The sequence below is a fragment of the Trichosporon asahii genome (genome assembly GCF_000293215.1).
Source record: "Trichosporon asahii var. asahii CBS 2479 unplaced genomic scaffold scaffold00015, whole genome shotgun sequence".
Classification (NCBI taxonomy): Eukaryota; Fungi; Basidiomycota; class Tremellomycetes; order Trichosporonales; family Trichosporonaceae; genus Trichosporon; species Trichosporon asahii.
In genome coordinates, this window is record NW_014040909.1 from 160,311 (window position 1) to 176,374 (window position 16,064).

The 16,064-nt window shown below is 59.6% G+C and overlaps 6 protein-coding genes across 6 annotated transcripts; 3 read left to right on the forward strand and 3 right to left on the reverse strand.

The window, feature by feature from the left end:
* Window positions 1-487: 487 nt before the first annotated feature.
* On the forward strand, window positions 488-1,561 carry A1Q1_07573 (uncharacterized protein; the record flags this gene model as incomplete). Its single annotated transcript, XM_014326966.1, has 3 exons — window positions 488-1,015; window positions 1,070-1,150; window positions 1,220-1,561. 3 exons carry the CDS (start codon window positions 488-490, stop codon window positions 1,559-1,561), a joined length of 951 nt encoding a protein of 316 aa, XP_014182441.1.
* Window positions 1,562-2,237: 676 nt separating this feature from the next.
* A1Q1_07574 (uncharacterized protein) lies at window positions 2,238-4,789 on the reverse strand (the record flags this gene model as incomplete). Its single annotated transcript, XM_014326967.1, has 3 exons — window positions 2,238-2,243; window positions 2,290-4,213; window positions 4,266-4,789. The coding sequence occupies 3 exons, from the start codon at window positions 4,787-4,789 to the stop codon at window positions 2,238-2,240; spliced, it is 2,454 nt and encodes an 817-aa protein (XP_014182442.1).
* Window positions 4,790-5,457: 668 nt separating this feature from the next.
* Window positions 5,458-6,009, reverse strand: A1Q1_07575 (uncharacterized protein; the record flags this gene model as incomplete). The annotated part of the gene is made up of 2 exons (XM_014326968.1): window positions 5,458-5,760; window positions 5,824-6,009. The coding sequence occupies 2 exons, from the start codon at window positions 6,007-6,009 to the stop codon at window positions 5,458-5,460; spliced, it is 489 nt and encodes a 162-aa protein (XP_014182443.1).
* A 2,048-nt stretch (window positions 6,010-8,057) lies between these two features.
* Window positions 8,058-10,568, forward strand: A1Q1_07576 (serine/threonine-protein kinase nrc-2; the record flags this gene model as incomplete). The annotated part of the gene is made up of 1 exon (XM_014326969.1): window positions 8,058-10,568. One exon carries the CDS (start codon window positions 8,058-8,060, stop codon window positions 10,566-10,568), a length of 2,511 nt encoding a protein of 836 aa, XP_014182444.1.
* Window positions 10,569-11,020: 452 nt separating this feature from the next.
* Window positions 11,021-13,362, reverse strand: A1Q1_07577 (uncharacterized protein; the record flags this gene model as incomplete). The annotated part of the gene is made up of 2 exons (XM_014326970.1): window positions 11,021-12,990; window positions 13,140-13,362. 2 exons carry the CDS (start codon window positions 13,360-13,362, stop codon window positions 11,021-11,023), a joined length of 2,193 nt encoding a protein of 730 aa, XP_014182445.1.
* A 1,919-nt stretch (window positions 13,363-15,281) lies between these two features.
* On the forward strand, window positions 15,282-15,992 carry A1Q1_07578 (uncharacterized protein; the record flags this gene model as incomplete). The annotated part of the gene is made up of 1 exon (XM_014326971.1): window positions 15,282-15,992. One exon carries the CDS (start codon window positions 15,282-15,284, stop codon window positions 15,990-15,992), a length of 711 nt encoding a protein of 236 aa, XP_014182446.1.
* Window positions 15,993-16,064: the final 72 nt, after the last annotated feature.

Sequence of the window (16,064 nt, forward strand, 5' to 3'; positions counted from 1 at the left end):
TGTTTCCACTACACGGAAACTCCCATACAAAACGCTCTGGTGGAGAGTTTCCACCCCGTGGAAACTTCCCACGGTGGCCCTCGGCTCACCTGTTTCCACTACACGGAAACTCCCATACAAAACGCTCTGGTGGAGAGTTTCCACCCCGTGGAAACTTCCCACGGTGGCCCTCGGCTCACCGGTCCGTGATTAGTGCTTATCTTTCGCTCCACGGTGGCCCTCGGCTCACCTGTTTCCACCACACGGAAACTCCCATACAAAGCGCTCTGGTAGAGAGTTTCCACCCCGTGGAAACTTCCCACGGTGGCCCTCGGCTCACCGGTCCGTGATTAGTGCTTATCTTTCGCTCTCTCAGTCATGCTTCTGCCCTCCCTGGACCCCAGCGCCCGAATCCTCCACAGCGGCCCCATTGCTCGGTGATCTGTCAAACCTGGACGTTCAGATGGAACTGAAGGGGGCTTTGACATTCATGGGAGACCGACTACCCATGCACCGCCACGATTTCCTCGAAGTCCCCGTCGGTGCCCTATGGTGTGAGGAGACATTGTCGAGCCAAGCACTTCGAGAGGCAGGCGAAGTGATCAACCGGCTCTGTGAAAGGATCACCACCATCGGCGAGGAGCACACAATCGATCAAGTGAGGGATGCGGTGCCGCGGCTCACGAAGATGGAGTGGTACAACGATGCCTGCCTCTTTGTGCTGATATCGGCGTTGATCCATCAGCCTTGGATTCTAGAGAACACCGACGTTCGCGTTTGGTACCCCTTATGGAATGGCGCCACGGTCAAGACCGCCATGTGTCCCATCTATCCTGCGCGTCAGCGACGGGATCAGCCGCTTCATCTCCCCTTGGGTAGGCTCCTAGGAGAAGACTCCCGGTGGCGTGAGCGAATCTCAGTCATGGCATTCCAACCTTCTGCCTTCCACTTCGCCACGATAGTGATTATCGGACCCAGGCGCATGGTTGTCGTCTACGACTCCCTAAGCAGCGAGACCCCTGGAACCGCATTGAATGTAAGTCACCCTATTGGCGTTTATTGACAGCAGATTATTTTGGCCGGACTGAAGTACCGGCTTCGTTTAGAGGAAGAAACCGGGGCAGTGTCAGCGGAGGACAATGATAACTGGATGGCCTTGCCGCACAATAAAGTAGGTCCACCTGGGTCCCGGTCTGCTGACACACAGCGCTGCCGAGAAGCGCTCAACTGGATCCATCAGCACGACCAGAACTCTTGTGGTCCTCTGTCGGTATCCTGTGCATTGCTGCTGGCACAAGGTTACGTGCCGTCCGCTACGAGCATGCGTCTGGGAGCAGAAACAAATGGGACTACGACCGCCCAGTTAAGAACCTCACACCTTCTTGACCTCATCGGCATGTTGTACCACATGTCTTTTCCAGCGGTCGATACCCTGCAGTCTGATCAAGACAAGGAGCCATCTTCTGAACCGACAGACGCCGCACATGATCCCATCCTGCGACGTCTGATCCAGCAGGCCATTGAGCGGACAGCTCACTTACGCGACGTGGGCGAGCAGCCAGACAGCTATGAGATGCCGTAAAAAAAAAAAAAAAATGCTATGAACAGCAACGACGATTTCGAGACCCTGTACGACACCGTTCGCTCCCTTGATGCATGCTCAGTATCCCTCTCTGTCAAGCGACAGTACTTGGTGTCAGTTGGAAGCTTACTGACGCTGTGCAACCACAGTCAGCAGACCCTGTCGGTCGGGAGAAAGGAGCCTTATATGGGATGGCAAAAGGCAGTTCGACGTCCAGAAGCTTCTAACAGACGGCATTCGAATTGAGCGGTAGCAGTTCGAACGAGTGTTTCATTGTGTCGAACTGGATTACCGGCAGTTCACCGTTCGAATTGAGCAATCGAATGGGCACGGATGGAATCGAACAACATCGAATTGGCCATCCCGCCGCTAGACGACTAATGCAGAGGCTGAAAGAACAGAGGAGCAGAACGAATAAGAGTTAAAACACGAGATGCGCACATAGGAGTAATCAAAGCAAAGTGAGTAGAAACACGGTCAGTTGGGTGTAGCCCCTGCTGTCGTAGGGCCACCTGCAACAGTCTTGCGAATGCCTCATCCTGATCAGGCGTTCACGAACATAGATACATGCCGGCACATGAAGCTCGAGCTACGACTGGGTTATGAACATACGTTCGATCACTAAACTATGATATCTGTCGGCGCGGCGGGTGGAGAGAGGGACCGAATGGGAGCTTTACAACTAGAGCAGTGTCAGATCAGAGCCAGTACCTCCAGTATGGACCTACGTTTTGGACAGAAGGGGGCTGGGGCTCATGGGATTGAGTTCCTGATTCACTACCACCACCTGGGTTGCTAGTGGATTGATGCAGGATCTTGGGATCGAGAGTTGTGACGGGGCCATGGACAGGAGGAGTGATTAGAGGATCGGGCAGCGTAGGGGGACTGTGGCGACCTCGAGGGAACGCGTCCTGGGAGAGAGTGGCGTAGAAACCCAACGGAACAGAGTTGCGGCGCTCATCGCGGCTATCCGGTCTCTCCGAAGAGGCGGGGTTGTTCTGGGCGAGGGTCAAGAACTTGTTGTGGCTTTCTAACTCAGCGATCTTAGCCCGCAACGCTGTAACCTCTGCTTCGAGGCCGTTGTTCGTGTTCTCGAGGTGCGTGTAGCGCTGCTGAAGCTGTGAGTTCTCAGCCGCCGTACTGCTGGACTGTGCCAGAGCTTCGGAGCACTGCTGGCGCAGCGTCTGGATCTCGGACTGCTGTGACTGCCAAGCAGCAGACAGTGTCTTTCCGTCGGCCTGAGCGGAGGTGAGGGACTCGCGAAGCTCGGCAACTTCCGCCCTTGCCTTCGTGAGCTTGTTAAAGTTCTCCCAGCGAAGTTTGGTCTCGGAAGACAGGTTCGCAAGCTTGGCGTCCGTCGTGTTCTTCAGGGCAATCATTTCCTGCTCCTTCAGGCTCAACGCATCCTCAGCACGTTTAACGTCACCCTGAAGGGCCTGCACGAGCGAATCCGAGTTCTGGAGATCCTCGGTAAGCTTCTTGTTCATGGCCTCGATGCCAGCCGGCTGGGTAAGATCCTCTGCTATCTGCCCCATCCTCTCCTCGAGTTCGGCGTCGTCCACCTCGATATCGCGCTCCAGCTTGGTCTTCTCGTCTTGCAGAGTTGCTATCAGCCGAGATAAGATGCCACTAGTCTGCTTAACGGACCGCTCGCGGCGCCTGGCGATGAACTCGGTGTTCACACGGATTCGATTAGTCGGGCCAGAGAGCGTATCCTCAGACGTGACCACCTTTGGAGGAGATGCGGAGCTGTTGATCCTGGACGCGATTTTCTCCGCCGTCTCAGCGGGAACTGGAGCCCCGGTTGAACCCCCAAAAGCAGAGAGGGCAGCGGCGACTCGCGCAGCATCGACGCTGTCCGGGTTGCCAGCCCGGCGGTTGCCATCGGCCTTGGGGTTGCCGTTGCCGCCCTGGCCGCCGCCCGACAGTGCTGCGAGCCCAGCCCGCATGTTCGCCGTCATCTCATGATCTTGCAGCTGAAGTCGTGCCTCCTCTGCCGCCTGCTTAGCTTCCAGCTCGCGTTGTGCACGCCGGTTAGCCTGGAAGTACTCCTCCTCCTTCTTTCGGCGTGCCTCCTCAGCCAAGATTGCCTGCCGGCGGTGTTCAGCGGCCTTAGCGTTTTCGGCCAGTGCGGTTGTGGTTGATTTCTTCTTATTAGACGCGTCCGCGTCCGACTCAGGCGACCGCGAGCGCTTCTTGTTCGATTGAGCACCGCCTTTACGCGTATCAGGTTCTCCTTCACTGGACTCATCATATTCGGAATCTTTTCCTTCACGACCCTTCTGCTCCGGGCGGGGACGGTTGTCCCGATCCCTGTCGTTGGACTGGCTGCTGTCGCTCGAATTGCCGTCGTGAGACTCGGTCCGTTTAGCGTCAGGTACAGGTTGCACTTTCTGGAGAAACTCCTCCATGGTCCCGCCCGTAACCTTCCAGTTCCGGCTCCTACCGATCTTGGCAGCCTCAAGCTCCTCTTTGGTGTAAGGAGCAGAAGCCTGCCAGGTCAGTTTGTATAAGACGAGGGTGCAGTTGCTTTTGGTGGTGTAAAAGCAATACGCGCAGGCGGCGATGAAGCCCTCTACAGGATCCCAGCGCACGATAAGAGTCGGACAGCCGGCTTTCAGGGCATTCAGACATGTGAGACCGTTGGGCGGGCTACACTGTCAGCGGAAGTTCACGTCGGACTGAATCAGGCTGCAAAACTCACTCGTAGAGAAAGGGGAACGAGTGCTCATGGTAATGACACGGCGTCTTCTTAGACGAGGGCGTGATGTAACAGGAAGGGCCGCGGCCCTTGGTCATGAACGTGTACTTCATGCCCTTCCTGACCTTGTGAAGCTTCAATCCCCAGAGAGCGGCGGCGTTGGGGAATAAATTGTCCTCGCAATGCTCCAGTGGCTGGGGTTTAAAGCCGAGAAGGTTACAGTAGAGCTGGAAGCCTTCATCCGAGCCCCAGACTTCATCGAGATCACGAAACTTGGCAATCCATTCGGATCCCCAGCGGCCGAACTCGCCCTTGATCTCTCCGTCGTCGTCCTCGTCGTCGCCCACGTCCGACAGTTCCGAATCAAGGGCGCTAGACCCTTTTGCGGGGGAGCGGGTGCGCGATTGCCTAGAACCCGAACCGGAGACAACCTGTTCAGCGATCTGCTGTTGACGCTTGCTGAGTCGAGTTGTGGGTTGAGCTGTGGCCTTGGTAGGGGCCCGGGCCTTGCCACGCGCCTTGGACATCGTGATACGTGCCGGTCACAGTGATCGGAGGTGTCGTGGATGCGCGAGAGCGATGGATGGAAAGAAGATGAAGGGTTGAAGGGTAGTGTGATGTCAAGATGGATATGAACGGTGGCGAGTCAAAGGTGAACGGCATGTTTACGCCCCGCTACCGCGCACAGATGTTTGGGTGGAGGTACTGTGTCACGGCCATTCGGACCACATCTGGACAATTCGATGGTCGGTCGAACTGCCTCCTGCAACAGGTTGGGGTATTGCTGGTTGACTGTTGGGTGATCTGCATGGAAGTAGGCTGAAGGAAAAAGCCATGCAACGCAGGTGGAAGAGGGATAGCTGGAGAAGATGAGTGGCTTCGTGCGGAAGAGTTGGTGGTTGAATCTGCTCAACGCGGCGGACAGCGGGGGAACGGTCTCTTGTTTGCATGATGTTGCAAGGCTTTGCGACCTCTGGATGGATTTTGTAGCAGGTTAACGAAGATTGAGAGGCGGACAGCGTTCGTCGACATGTGTGCGCGTGCTGCATATAAAGTGGAGGGCTTAAATATACATGGCAGTTAGGGTTCGGGTGGGATTACGGAGCGTCACGTGATTAACGTGCTGGCCGACTTGGTGGTAGTCACCTCTATCGCAGCGTCGCTTTACCGCTTGTCCTTCAGATGCGTCAGAGGATCAGAGGAATGCAGGGGAAGGGGAAAGAGGGACAGGGAATGCCTCCATGCTGATCTGATCGTTAATCTGTCGATCATGGCGGACTGCGGTGGCCACGGGTCCAGGGGGGGATACCAGGAGAGGCAAGACCCACCCCGCACGAGCCGCCGCCAGCGATCTGTCGATCTTGACCATCGGGACTGGCGCAACTGGCGCGACTGACACGTAGAACAGGATGTACTGGAACGAGATCGCCGGCTGATCTGGCACATGATCTCGGCTGTCATGCCGGCGGCCCAGCGAACGGGTGTAGCGCCAAGTGATCTGGTGATGAGGATAGGCGATGCGTACAGGAGCGATATCATGTCAAATGACCTAGTCACTCACACGGCACTCTTGCTGGTGTGCCAAGACCGCCACGATCATGGACGGCTCCTCGATAGACCACGTTTGTAGACGCTGCAGTGCCTTGGCCAGACTTTCCGTTGCGATCCAGACATCCTGCGAGCCCCCGAGTCGAGTCGACAGAGTGCCTTGCGCTGGGCTGTCGGATGAACGACGCTGAACCTTCATGTTGGCGGGAGGAGATGGTAGAGAGTATGTACGCCTCCACGCTGAACTCTGCGAGGTGGGTGCCACGGGGCAGCTTGACATGGGTGGCCGCGTGGTTCGGCCCAGGAACGTCGTTACGCTCTCCACCGCATACTCTTGCTCATCGATGGGGCCAAAACGATATGAAAGCAGATCCGGAAGGGGGGGGAAGAAGGGGTTGAGGACTTGCGGTGCACATATTAAGGAACCTTGCAAACAAACGGTTCAGTCACGCTGGAGCTGTATGTCGGAACGAGACGTGAAGCTGTCCAACTGCAGACTGACTGGTGCGGAGTTGCGGTGAGCAAGGGGAGCGCTGTCAGAGAGAAGCATGTGAGTCTGGCCCGCCAACTCGAGCCTATCCCATTACAGAGCTGTGATTCATGCGTGTCGAGATGTGCGCGTTGCGTTGAACCCAAAAGTCTTGTTCCAGCATGTCAGTCCTGCGTTGCCTGTGGTGTGACAGCGACGAAACGCCCTACCCCTTGCGCCTCGCACCGATCCATTGGCCCCGATAGCCCATGCCGCAGTGTCGCAGTGCCGCAGTGCCGCAGTTGCCGCGCGCCGCGTGCTTCGGGCCGGCTTTGGTTCAGGCGTCGTCGAAAACTTATTTTGCAGCGAGTGCTCGAGTAGGACAAGAAAGGCGGCCAAGGGATCAGCGGAAAAAAGGTCAGTCAGGGTCTGGACAGGTCAAGCGGGAAGGTCTAGTTGTCGTGGACTTCTCTCTCGTGCTGGGGTCTTGCAGGACACGACCCGACCCGGGGAACCCGGTCAGGACAGCAAGTCTAGGAACACCGGCCTTGCATGCTTGAAGAAGAAGAGGGGGCGAGGAAGGTGCTTGATGTTGATGTCAGTTCGGGAAGAGGACGGGCAGCAAATTCGGAAGAAGAGAGAGGTGTCATCAAGGGAATGGGAGGTAGAAAGTTGTGGTGGAAGAGTGGACGGCAGATGATTGTTGTCGGGGCGGAGGATAGGGAGTGGTGCGAGGGAAGGTATGCATGTGCTCACAGTGAGCAGTCATGATTCAAGGTGCGCGGTGCCGACGAGTGGGAGGGGGCGGCGACGGTGGTGGTGGCCACGTTGGGAGGCGTTGGGGGATGGGTGAGGCATTAGCAAGCAAGCCCATGGTTTGTAATGAAGGGGTTAATGCCTCTGTGGGGGACAGGGGGTATTGGCCAGACCGATGGCTTGAGTTTGGCTGGGCACCTGGGCAGGCAGACCCTGTGACCTGGACAAGCTCCCTCCCTCCCTCCTCGGGTGGTGCTCTCTCGGTGTGAGCTCCGCGGTCCCCCCTCACCCTGGAATGGTCAGCATCCCTTAGCGTTTAGCGTCAGGTCTAGAGACCACAGAGCATTCGAGACCTCATCCACGAGCACTCTGACTCCTCTTGCACGCACACACTCACAAAGTCTTGCTCTAGCACATCTCCGGCACACTCCACCTCATCGCCTTCATCGACTTTGTGATCAAAGTCATTCCTCTTCATCACCCCCATCACCACCCTCCACGCCATCCGCAGTCGCAACCCCCGCCTTAGCACCACCGCTACGACCAAAGCGACCCCCCTCGACCCCCCCTGCCCTGCCCCCGCCTGGCCCGCCTGGCCCGCTTGGCCCGACACCGCTCACCGCACACCGGGCACACAGCCTCACACACGCAGACACACCAGGCGCAACCTCCACCGGCCCGTCACCTGTCTCACTCCAGACACACAGCTCCCTTCCTCCTTTTCTGCCATCCCACATCCTCCATCGACACCCACCACCACCTTTCTCCAGTCGCTTGTAACCACCAGCGACCTCCGTGTCGGATACCTACCATCGCATAGAGGACGCACTCGACACTTGCCCCGCGACCCGGGCATGCAGCACCCATCGACCCGCTCTGTGCACGATACACCCTCGATCTCCTAGTGATCACTAAGCGACCTTTTCTTTCCCGGGCCGCCCTTCATCACACACACACCGACACCGGCCCCAGTCCCTTCCCTTCATCACGCATTGCCCACCGCCGACCCTCCCTGCACCACCATGTCATCCTCCATCGCTTCGCCGCAACATCATTCCCCGGGCTTAAACGGTGCCCACTCACCACCACTTGCGACACCCTCCGTCTACCCTCAGACCCCTGCCTCTCACCCGTCATCAAACGGCAACGGGCACGGAAATAACGGCCATGTCTCCCGCTGGCGCACCGTCTTCAAACCTAAGAAGGGGAAGAAGGACCGCTCCAAGGACTCTGCAGACATGGTACCGGCGCTCCCGGAACTCGACGGTGGTGTCCACGCCCCGTTCATGAACGACGATTTCGAGTCGGCCCTCGCTGCGTCGTCGCCCAGCACGTCCATGTCCGAGCCAAAGCAGAGCATCGCCACGATCGACAGCGAGCGGGGAGGGCAATCTGGATCTGGTGGGTCGAGCTACGTGCACTCGTCCCCAGCCGCTTCCGTCCCGTTCGCCCCTTCAGCGTCCGCGTACCCGGCCGAGCCCTGGGCGACCCCAGCACCCGCAGCGACGTCGCAGGACCAGCAGCATGGACGCCCATTGTCGCATTCGTACTCCATTTCGACGCAGGACGACGACCGCTCTTCGTCTTCGTCTCGGTCTAGAGTGCCTAACGCGTCGGGCGCGGTCTCAAATGGCATTCCCACGGTTGCGACCGGCTCCATGTCCTCGCTGCACAGCGCCCACACGACATCACGTTCCGGCCCGTTCAAGGGGCGATTCTTCTCCTCGCCTTCCGTCAGCACAACAAGTGTTGCCTCGGAAATCAACGGCAACGGAGGCACGAAGAAGGACGGAAAGTACAAGGGACTCGGCAAGAAGAAGCCCAGCCATATCAACATTGACACGAAGAGCAATGTTTCACTAGTGTCGAGCCCGCCGAATCGCATACCGCCAAAGAAGAAGGATGAGCAGCCGACGAGCGCCGACTCGCACAAAGGATCTGCAGCTCAACGATTCATCCGCCGCGTCGTGTCGGCTCCCAACGCGAAGGCGCTGTTCGCTAAGAACGCCGCTCCGGAAACGCCTCCACCCCTCCCCACCAAGTCCAAGGACTTTAACGGGTCCACCCCGGTGCCGTCCGTGGACTTGACCACGACACCGCCGCCGCAACCGATGAGCGGCAAGACATCTGGGTCTTCCCTCGCCTCACCCTCGACACCGGTCCGGTCTAACACGCCCTCATTCCTTAAACCGTCCGGGCTCTCGGCGACAGGGACGCGTGGCTCGCGTGCCCACTCCACCAGCGTTGTGGCCAGCCGGTCGGCGGCTGCGAGCTCCAACTCGTCCCTCCTGCAGGCTCCTTCCGCGGGCTTCCGGCGCACGTACTCGTCCAACTCGATCAAGACGCGAAGCGTCGAAGTATCTCCGAGCTCGTTCGAGAAGATCAAGCTCCTCGGTAAGGGCGACGTCGGCAAGGTGTACCTCGTGCGGGAAAAGAAGACGGATAAGCTGTTCGCGATGAAGGTGCTCAGCAAGAAGGAGATGATCAAGCGGAACAAGATTAAGCGCGCTCTGGCTGAGCAGGAGATTCTGGCCATGTCAAATCACCCGTTCATCGTGACGCTGTTCCACTCGTTCCAGTCGAACGACTACCTCTTCTTCGTGCTCGACTACTGCATGGGCGGCGAGTTCTTCCGTGCCCTGCAGACACGGCCGGGCAAGTGTCTCGCAGAGGAGCACGCCAAGTTCTACGCCGCCGAGGTCATTGCCGCGCTCGAGTACCTGCACTTGAACGGATACATCTACCGCGACCTGAAGCCGGAGAACATTCTTCTGCACCAGAGTGGGCATATCATGCTTTCCGATTTCGACCTGTCGAAGCAGTCTGGACCAGCCGGTGGCGCGCCGGCTGTCATCAAGCAGAGCGGACAGAACGGCGTACTTCTCGTCGACACGCGATCGTGTATCGCCGACTTCCGCACCAACTCGTTCGTCGGAACGGAAGAGTACATCGCCCCCGAGGTCATCAAGGGGTGCGGACACACATCGGCGGTCGACTGGTGGACGTTAGGCATCCTGATCTACGAGATGATCTTTGCGACGACGCCGTTTAAGGGACCGAACCGGAATGCGACCTTCTCGAATGTGCTCAAGACGGATGTTACGTTCCCGGATGATAAGCACGTGTCGAACAACTGCAAGTCGCTCATCAAGAAGCTCCTCATCAAGGACGAGCACAAGCGGTTAGGCTCGTCTGCCGGAGCGTCGGAGGTGAAGCAGTCCAAGTGGTTCACGAACATCAGCTGGGGCCTGCTACGCCACATGACGCCGCCCATAATCCCCGCCGAGTCGAACGGCATCGACACGGTCAACTTCCGCACGATCCGCGACTCGAAAAGTATCGACTTTACGTCTGGCGCACTCATGCCCGACGCCCAGGGTGAGGACATCATCCAGGGCCACGCCGGCTTCCCCGCCACTGCGCCCGGCACACCAGGCATGGCGACGCCAAAGGAGCTCGTGCCGATCGCCGACGAGAAGAACCCGTTCAACGAGTTCTCGTCGGTCACTCGCGACTTCATCGACGGGTACTAGGCGGTGAGCCGAGCAGAGCGAGGCGCGAACCGCCTCTTCGGCGCCCAGCACACCCGCCATCCCTTGCACCGCTGAGCGGGCACCTCGCGGCCCGCACGATCCCAATTACCTTACTTGCATCGATCCCAATTTCCCAACAAACTTTCCACATTTCATTTCTCATTTCTCATTCCAAGTTTTAGACACAGAGTGCCCATCGACCATCGACCAGCGATCAGCGACGCAGCCGACCAAGGACACGGGACAGATTCATTGTTGTACATTCAGTTGGAGCCTCGGTGCTGGAGGCATCGGGGCGAGGAGAGGACGAGGCGAAAAAAATCACGCGCTCAGAACGAGCCGACGTTCATAGACATGCAGAATGCACTGATGACGACGAAGTGAGCAGTGGTGTGTCGTGGAGTGGAGTGGAAGTGTAGAGGTGCAGTGGATATGTGCATGCCCTATCTAACCTACATGGCAATCTCGAGATCGCTGCTGTCGTGACTCTCGACGTCCTCCTCCTCGCCCATCTGGACGTCTCCCTCGTCGTCCTCGCTCTCATCCTCGTCGTCACTTCTCTCCTCCTCCTCTTCAGACTCGTCGCTCTCAATCTCCTCATCCTCGAGCTCCTCGTCCTCCTCCCGCTCCGCATCCTCCAGAATCCGCTCCCACCCCTCCTCCAGCTCGCCCTCAAACTCGCGCGCTTGCCGCTTAGCCGTCTCGACGACCGTCCGCGCCTCTCGTCCTTTACGCCTCTCAACGAGCCAGCGCGCATAAGCCAGAGCGGCCGCCACGACCTCGCTTCCAGCGGAGTTCCGCTTCCAAGCGTCGTAGAAGGAGCGCATAGCCCCTTCTTCCCCATTAAGCTGGGCGAGCTGTTCGAATGCCTGCGCGTAGAACTCCGAGCCCGGGGAATAAGCCTGCGCCTTCTTGAGCGCCTCGCCGGGTGCAAGGCCCGAGGAAAGGAGTGTGAAGAACCAAGTGGACAGGAGGCGGGAGTGCAGACTCGGGATGGGGGAGCGCAGCGACGCGCGCAGGATGGGCACCATGTCTGACGCGCTGAGGGCCCACTCGGTCCAGATCTGCACCGTCGCATCGACGTCCTCGGGCGAAGACGTGTCGGGTCGGAGCTCCTTCGTCAGGCTCGCAAACATGCCCTCCAGCTCTGACTTGTCCAGCGCCTCTGCATCTCCAGCCTCCATCGCCTCGACCTCGGCATTCACCCGCGCAAGCTGCAGGACCGCGTTGCCGGGATACAGCCCCGCGTGTTTCCGCACGAGCGCGAGTGTCGGCGTGCCATAAGCCGCCACGGCGTCGAGATGCCGGAGCAGAAGGTCGGGGGACGGGTGCGCCTTACGCCGCGTCAGCCGTCCGAGGAGACCGAGGACGTAGGCACGCATCTCGGGCTCGAGGGCGGATAGTTGGTCCAGAAGCCAGAGGCCCGCTGTTGTCGCCATGGAGCCGGAGGCGCCCTTCAGTTCGCTCCCGAGGTGGGCGTAGAAGTCGACGAGCGCGCTGCCCTTCAGTGCTGGTTCTCCTGGCTTCAGAACGGTCTCGCCCGGGACGTACTCCCGGTCATACAGGCCGCGGGTGAGGAGGAGGAGCGCGGCGCGCGCGCGGGTCTCCTCGCTAAACTTCGCGTTTGTCGTGAGGGATTCGAGGTCCGCATACACGGCCTCCAGGGCCTTGGATCGGAGTGGGGAGGGATACGCCCTCAGCATGGTGAGCAGGTCGGCGCGGAACTGGATGCCGTCGCTGCCCGCGTCGTGCGCATCGCGGTCTGTCGGAGACACCTTCTTGAGCGCCTCGGACAGGGCAGCCAGCACGAGCTGGCCCGACAGAATCGCGCGCCGCGCCTCCTCTCCCTCTGGCCCGAAGGAGCCTTCTCCGCCCTTGAGGGCCAGCTGGTCCCCGTCGAAACTCGAGTCGACGGCCCCCTCGATGCCCAGCGCGCGCCAGCGCCTTCGCAGCGCCTCGACCCAGCCCAGTTCCAGCTTCACGTACGCGCGCCACAGGGCGTGACTGCCCGGTAACAGGCGCAGACCCAGGAGCAGCGTCGTGCGTGCCGGTCCTGTTCCCTCCAATGCAAACGCGAGGGCCGGGCGAGCCTCGTCCAGCGCTGGTCCGGCCAATGCGCCCAGTTTCGCGTCCTCTTCGCCCGATCGGGGCAGGGGCGTGCCCGGGTGCAGGTGGTGGTAGGACTGGAGGAGGTAGAGCGTCGGCGAGAGGGGGTGGTGCTGCAGCGCCGAGTTCAGACCTTTCGCGACGATCTTCGTCATGCCCTCCCGGGCGCCGAACTCGACATAGGCGAGCCACACGGCCAGGTCCCCCGGGAACTTGGCTGTGGCGCGTTTCAGGATGTACAGCACGCGGCGGGGGATGGAGTACGTTGATGCGCTTGGCGGAGGGGGGTTGCGGTCGTATTCTGCTGTCAGCTGGGCTAAGCGGGGTAGGATCAGCAGCGTACGTCCGTTGCTCGAGCTCTCGTCACGTCGAGCCTGCTAGCTCGCACAAACGAGATTGCGCTCGCAGCCTGGTCGATACGTACACACTCGCGCTCGCTTCGCTCGAGTGCTGATGCGTACTCACTCAGCTTCTTCCATCGAATCTTCCTCAGCTTCTCCAGGTTGATCTCGTACTCGGCATACTTGAAGAAGTCGTCCTTCCTTGCCTGTCGTCGCACGAGGGCCGTCTCGAACGCTGTTCTCCGCTTCGTGATCTCCTGGATCTCCGGACGGGAGAAGAGACCCTTCTCGTGCAGGTCCTTGAGCTCGGGGAGAGTCCCCTCGAGCTGGAACTGGACCTTCTCCATGACGCTGAGCTTGGGTTGGGTGTGATGCGGGTGTCAACAAGCGGATCGACACCCAAGGGCTTACGCCGGGCACCATAAATTTCAGACCTCCACCTTTGGCTTTCCCACCTCTGGTTGCCGCTTGCGTGGTTGTCGCGTGGCAACTCACGTGACCGGGATGACGGCGGAGTTGCAACCCATGGCCGAGCGTAGCTCCCGGGGTCTGAGTCTACAGGTGTTAAGCAGCACAGGCACCAGAGCCGAGCTTGGAGAGAAGCTCAGGTTCAGCAGCATCCCGCATCGCGGAGGAGACGAGGACGCGGCGCGGATCACATGTTGGAACACTCTGCGCGTCTGGCTGCAACTGGTTGGATGTGCTGGAACGTGAACTCTCCCGGGGGTGCTAGACAACCATGCCGGCATGCAAACTTGTTTCCGAGTCTGGTCCAGAGGAGGCCCGAGGAGTGTTCCAGCGAGAGATGTCCCAGAGCAGTATAAGCTTCTGCGCTTGCCCGAAAGACATCACGTCGAGGACGCGAATCTTGATCCATCTCTCGATCTCGCTCTCTCTCATTAAAGTGGCTGAAGCGCCTATCGACGCCAACCGGCTGCGGCATTTGACTGGACTCGCGCACCGACGCCGACACCGATCACAACTGTTCCTTCGCACCGAGCACACGCCGGACTTGCACGAAAAGGTCGAAACGTAACGAGCTGTCCAGGGCGGTCTCAATTTTGTCTCTAGGCGTTCTAGAATCGCGCTTGCTCCGAACAACTCTTTCTCGTGTGGACCAAGCTTTTCAATTGCCCACAAGCTCATACTTCGCTACCTGTTCTCCCTGTGGAGACGGCCAACACACGACACGACACACGCGCCCGCACGACCACGACCCCACGTCTGGAGCGTCCACGAGTGTTGCCAGGGCATCCCTCCGACGCCACCGAATTCATCTCGTCAGGAATCTCTGCGAAAGCTAGCGTGAGACCCCGGATCTCACTTGCTCCCAAACGTCTGCCTGACGCTGCACCGAGCGAGTATTGTAGCTGCGTGCGAAGCAAGCTCTGGTCACGGTTACGCAACCCTCTCGCAAACCTACGGCCTACGGAGGGGAGACAGAATTGCAGGACCACCAGAACTACCAGGACTCACAGGATCTCGAAAAGCGATTCAGGAGCCAGACATTACAGACTAAGGCGCTAAGGCCGCAGCATCTCCCCCTTTGGTTCTTCCTGCGCACACACAAACAACCCATCCATCGGCGTGGTCAGCAATCTCGTAAGACGGCCGCGTATCGCTTTGTCCATCACTCCATCTCTCATCGCCATCGCCGCCGACCTGATCGACGGATCAGACGACCCACGCTCCTTTACGTCTAGACCACTGGACATCTCGATCTCGACTGTTTCGGACGGTCTCAACAGTCCCCAGCGAATTTCTCGAAATCTCAATACCCGGACCGTAACTCGGTAGCCGGCAACTTGACTGCCAGCTCACACGCATCACACCAGTTGGACAGCTAGACCGAACGGCCACCGCGACGCTCTCGCGCACTCGGCTCACAACAGAGCCTGGACGTTTAGCTCGCACTCATCTTAGCGTCCTACGTCGCAGCACCCGGTCTCGACAGCTAGTTTCGCTAGAGCGGGAAGCGTAGAATCTCGATACCCCACACCCCACACTCGCCCCACTCCGGCACCGACGATGATGCGCCGCTCCGCCAGCAGCACGCGTCCCCTCTCGCTCCTGAAGGAGGAGAAGGGCCTCCCTATGCCGTCCTCTGCGCGGCCGAGTCCGCGCGGCGTCGCACGGCAGATCCGGCGCAAGTGGCCGCTGTACCTGCTTCTCGCGGTCGTCTCGCTCCTGCTGATCGGCAAGTTCTCCTCGTCCTCCAAGCCGACTTCGTCCCCGTACTCCTCGACGTCCAAGTACGGCCTGTCCGATGTCCGCGCCGGTGAAACTGGAGCAGCCGCCCGACGAGCTGCTCATGGCCGAGGACGACCTGGCGCTGCAGGTCGAGGACCCGGTGCTGTCGCCCGAGGAACTGGCGCGGGCGACGGCGAACGAGGCGGAAACGGCCGCGAGCCGCGAGGCAGCCAAGACGGAGCAGCTCCAGGCCATGATCTGGTTCCTGTACCATGGCGGTGTGCTGCCGTCGATCATTCCGACCAAGATGAGCGCCAAGGAATGGCGGGACGAACTGGGCGAGGCGTGGGAGATCAAGAAGACGAGCGCGGGGACGAAACACGCCCAGGCCGACAGCTACAGCACGGAGGGCGAGATGCCCGAACTCTTCCCGGGCGGGTGGGAGGATGAGTCCAAGCTCCGCACGCGCGTCACGGTGTTCTCGAAGAGTTACTGCCCTTACAGCCGCCGCGCCAAGGGGATTATCGGCAAGTACGACCTGGACCCGCCGCCCTTCATTCTGGAGTTGGACCACAGGCCAGACGACATGGACGCGATCCAGGACGCCCTCTACGCGCTCACGGGAAGGCGCACCGTGCCCAACGTCATTGTCGACTTTGAACCTATCGGCGGAAGCGATGAGGTGGCCACGCTGCACGGAGAGGGCAGCCTGGAGAAGAAACTCCTCAGGGGCCAGACCAAGTTTGTCTTCAATGCGAATGGGGAGCTGGAGTCGCACGAGATCTAGTAGGGCTCGTGCGTTCGGTGAGGAAGGAGGAGGGATGGGCGAGAGAAGCGATGGAGAGGGGAGGCGAAAGAA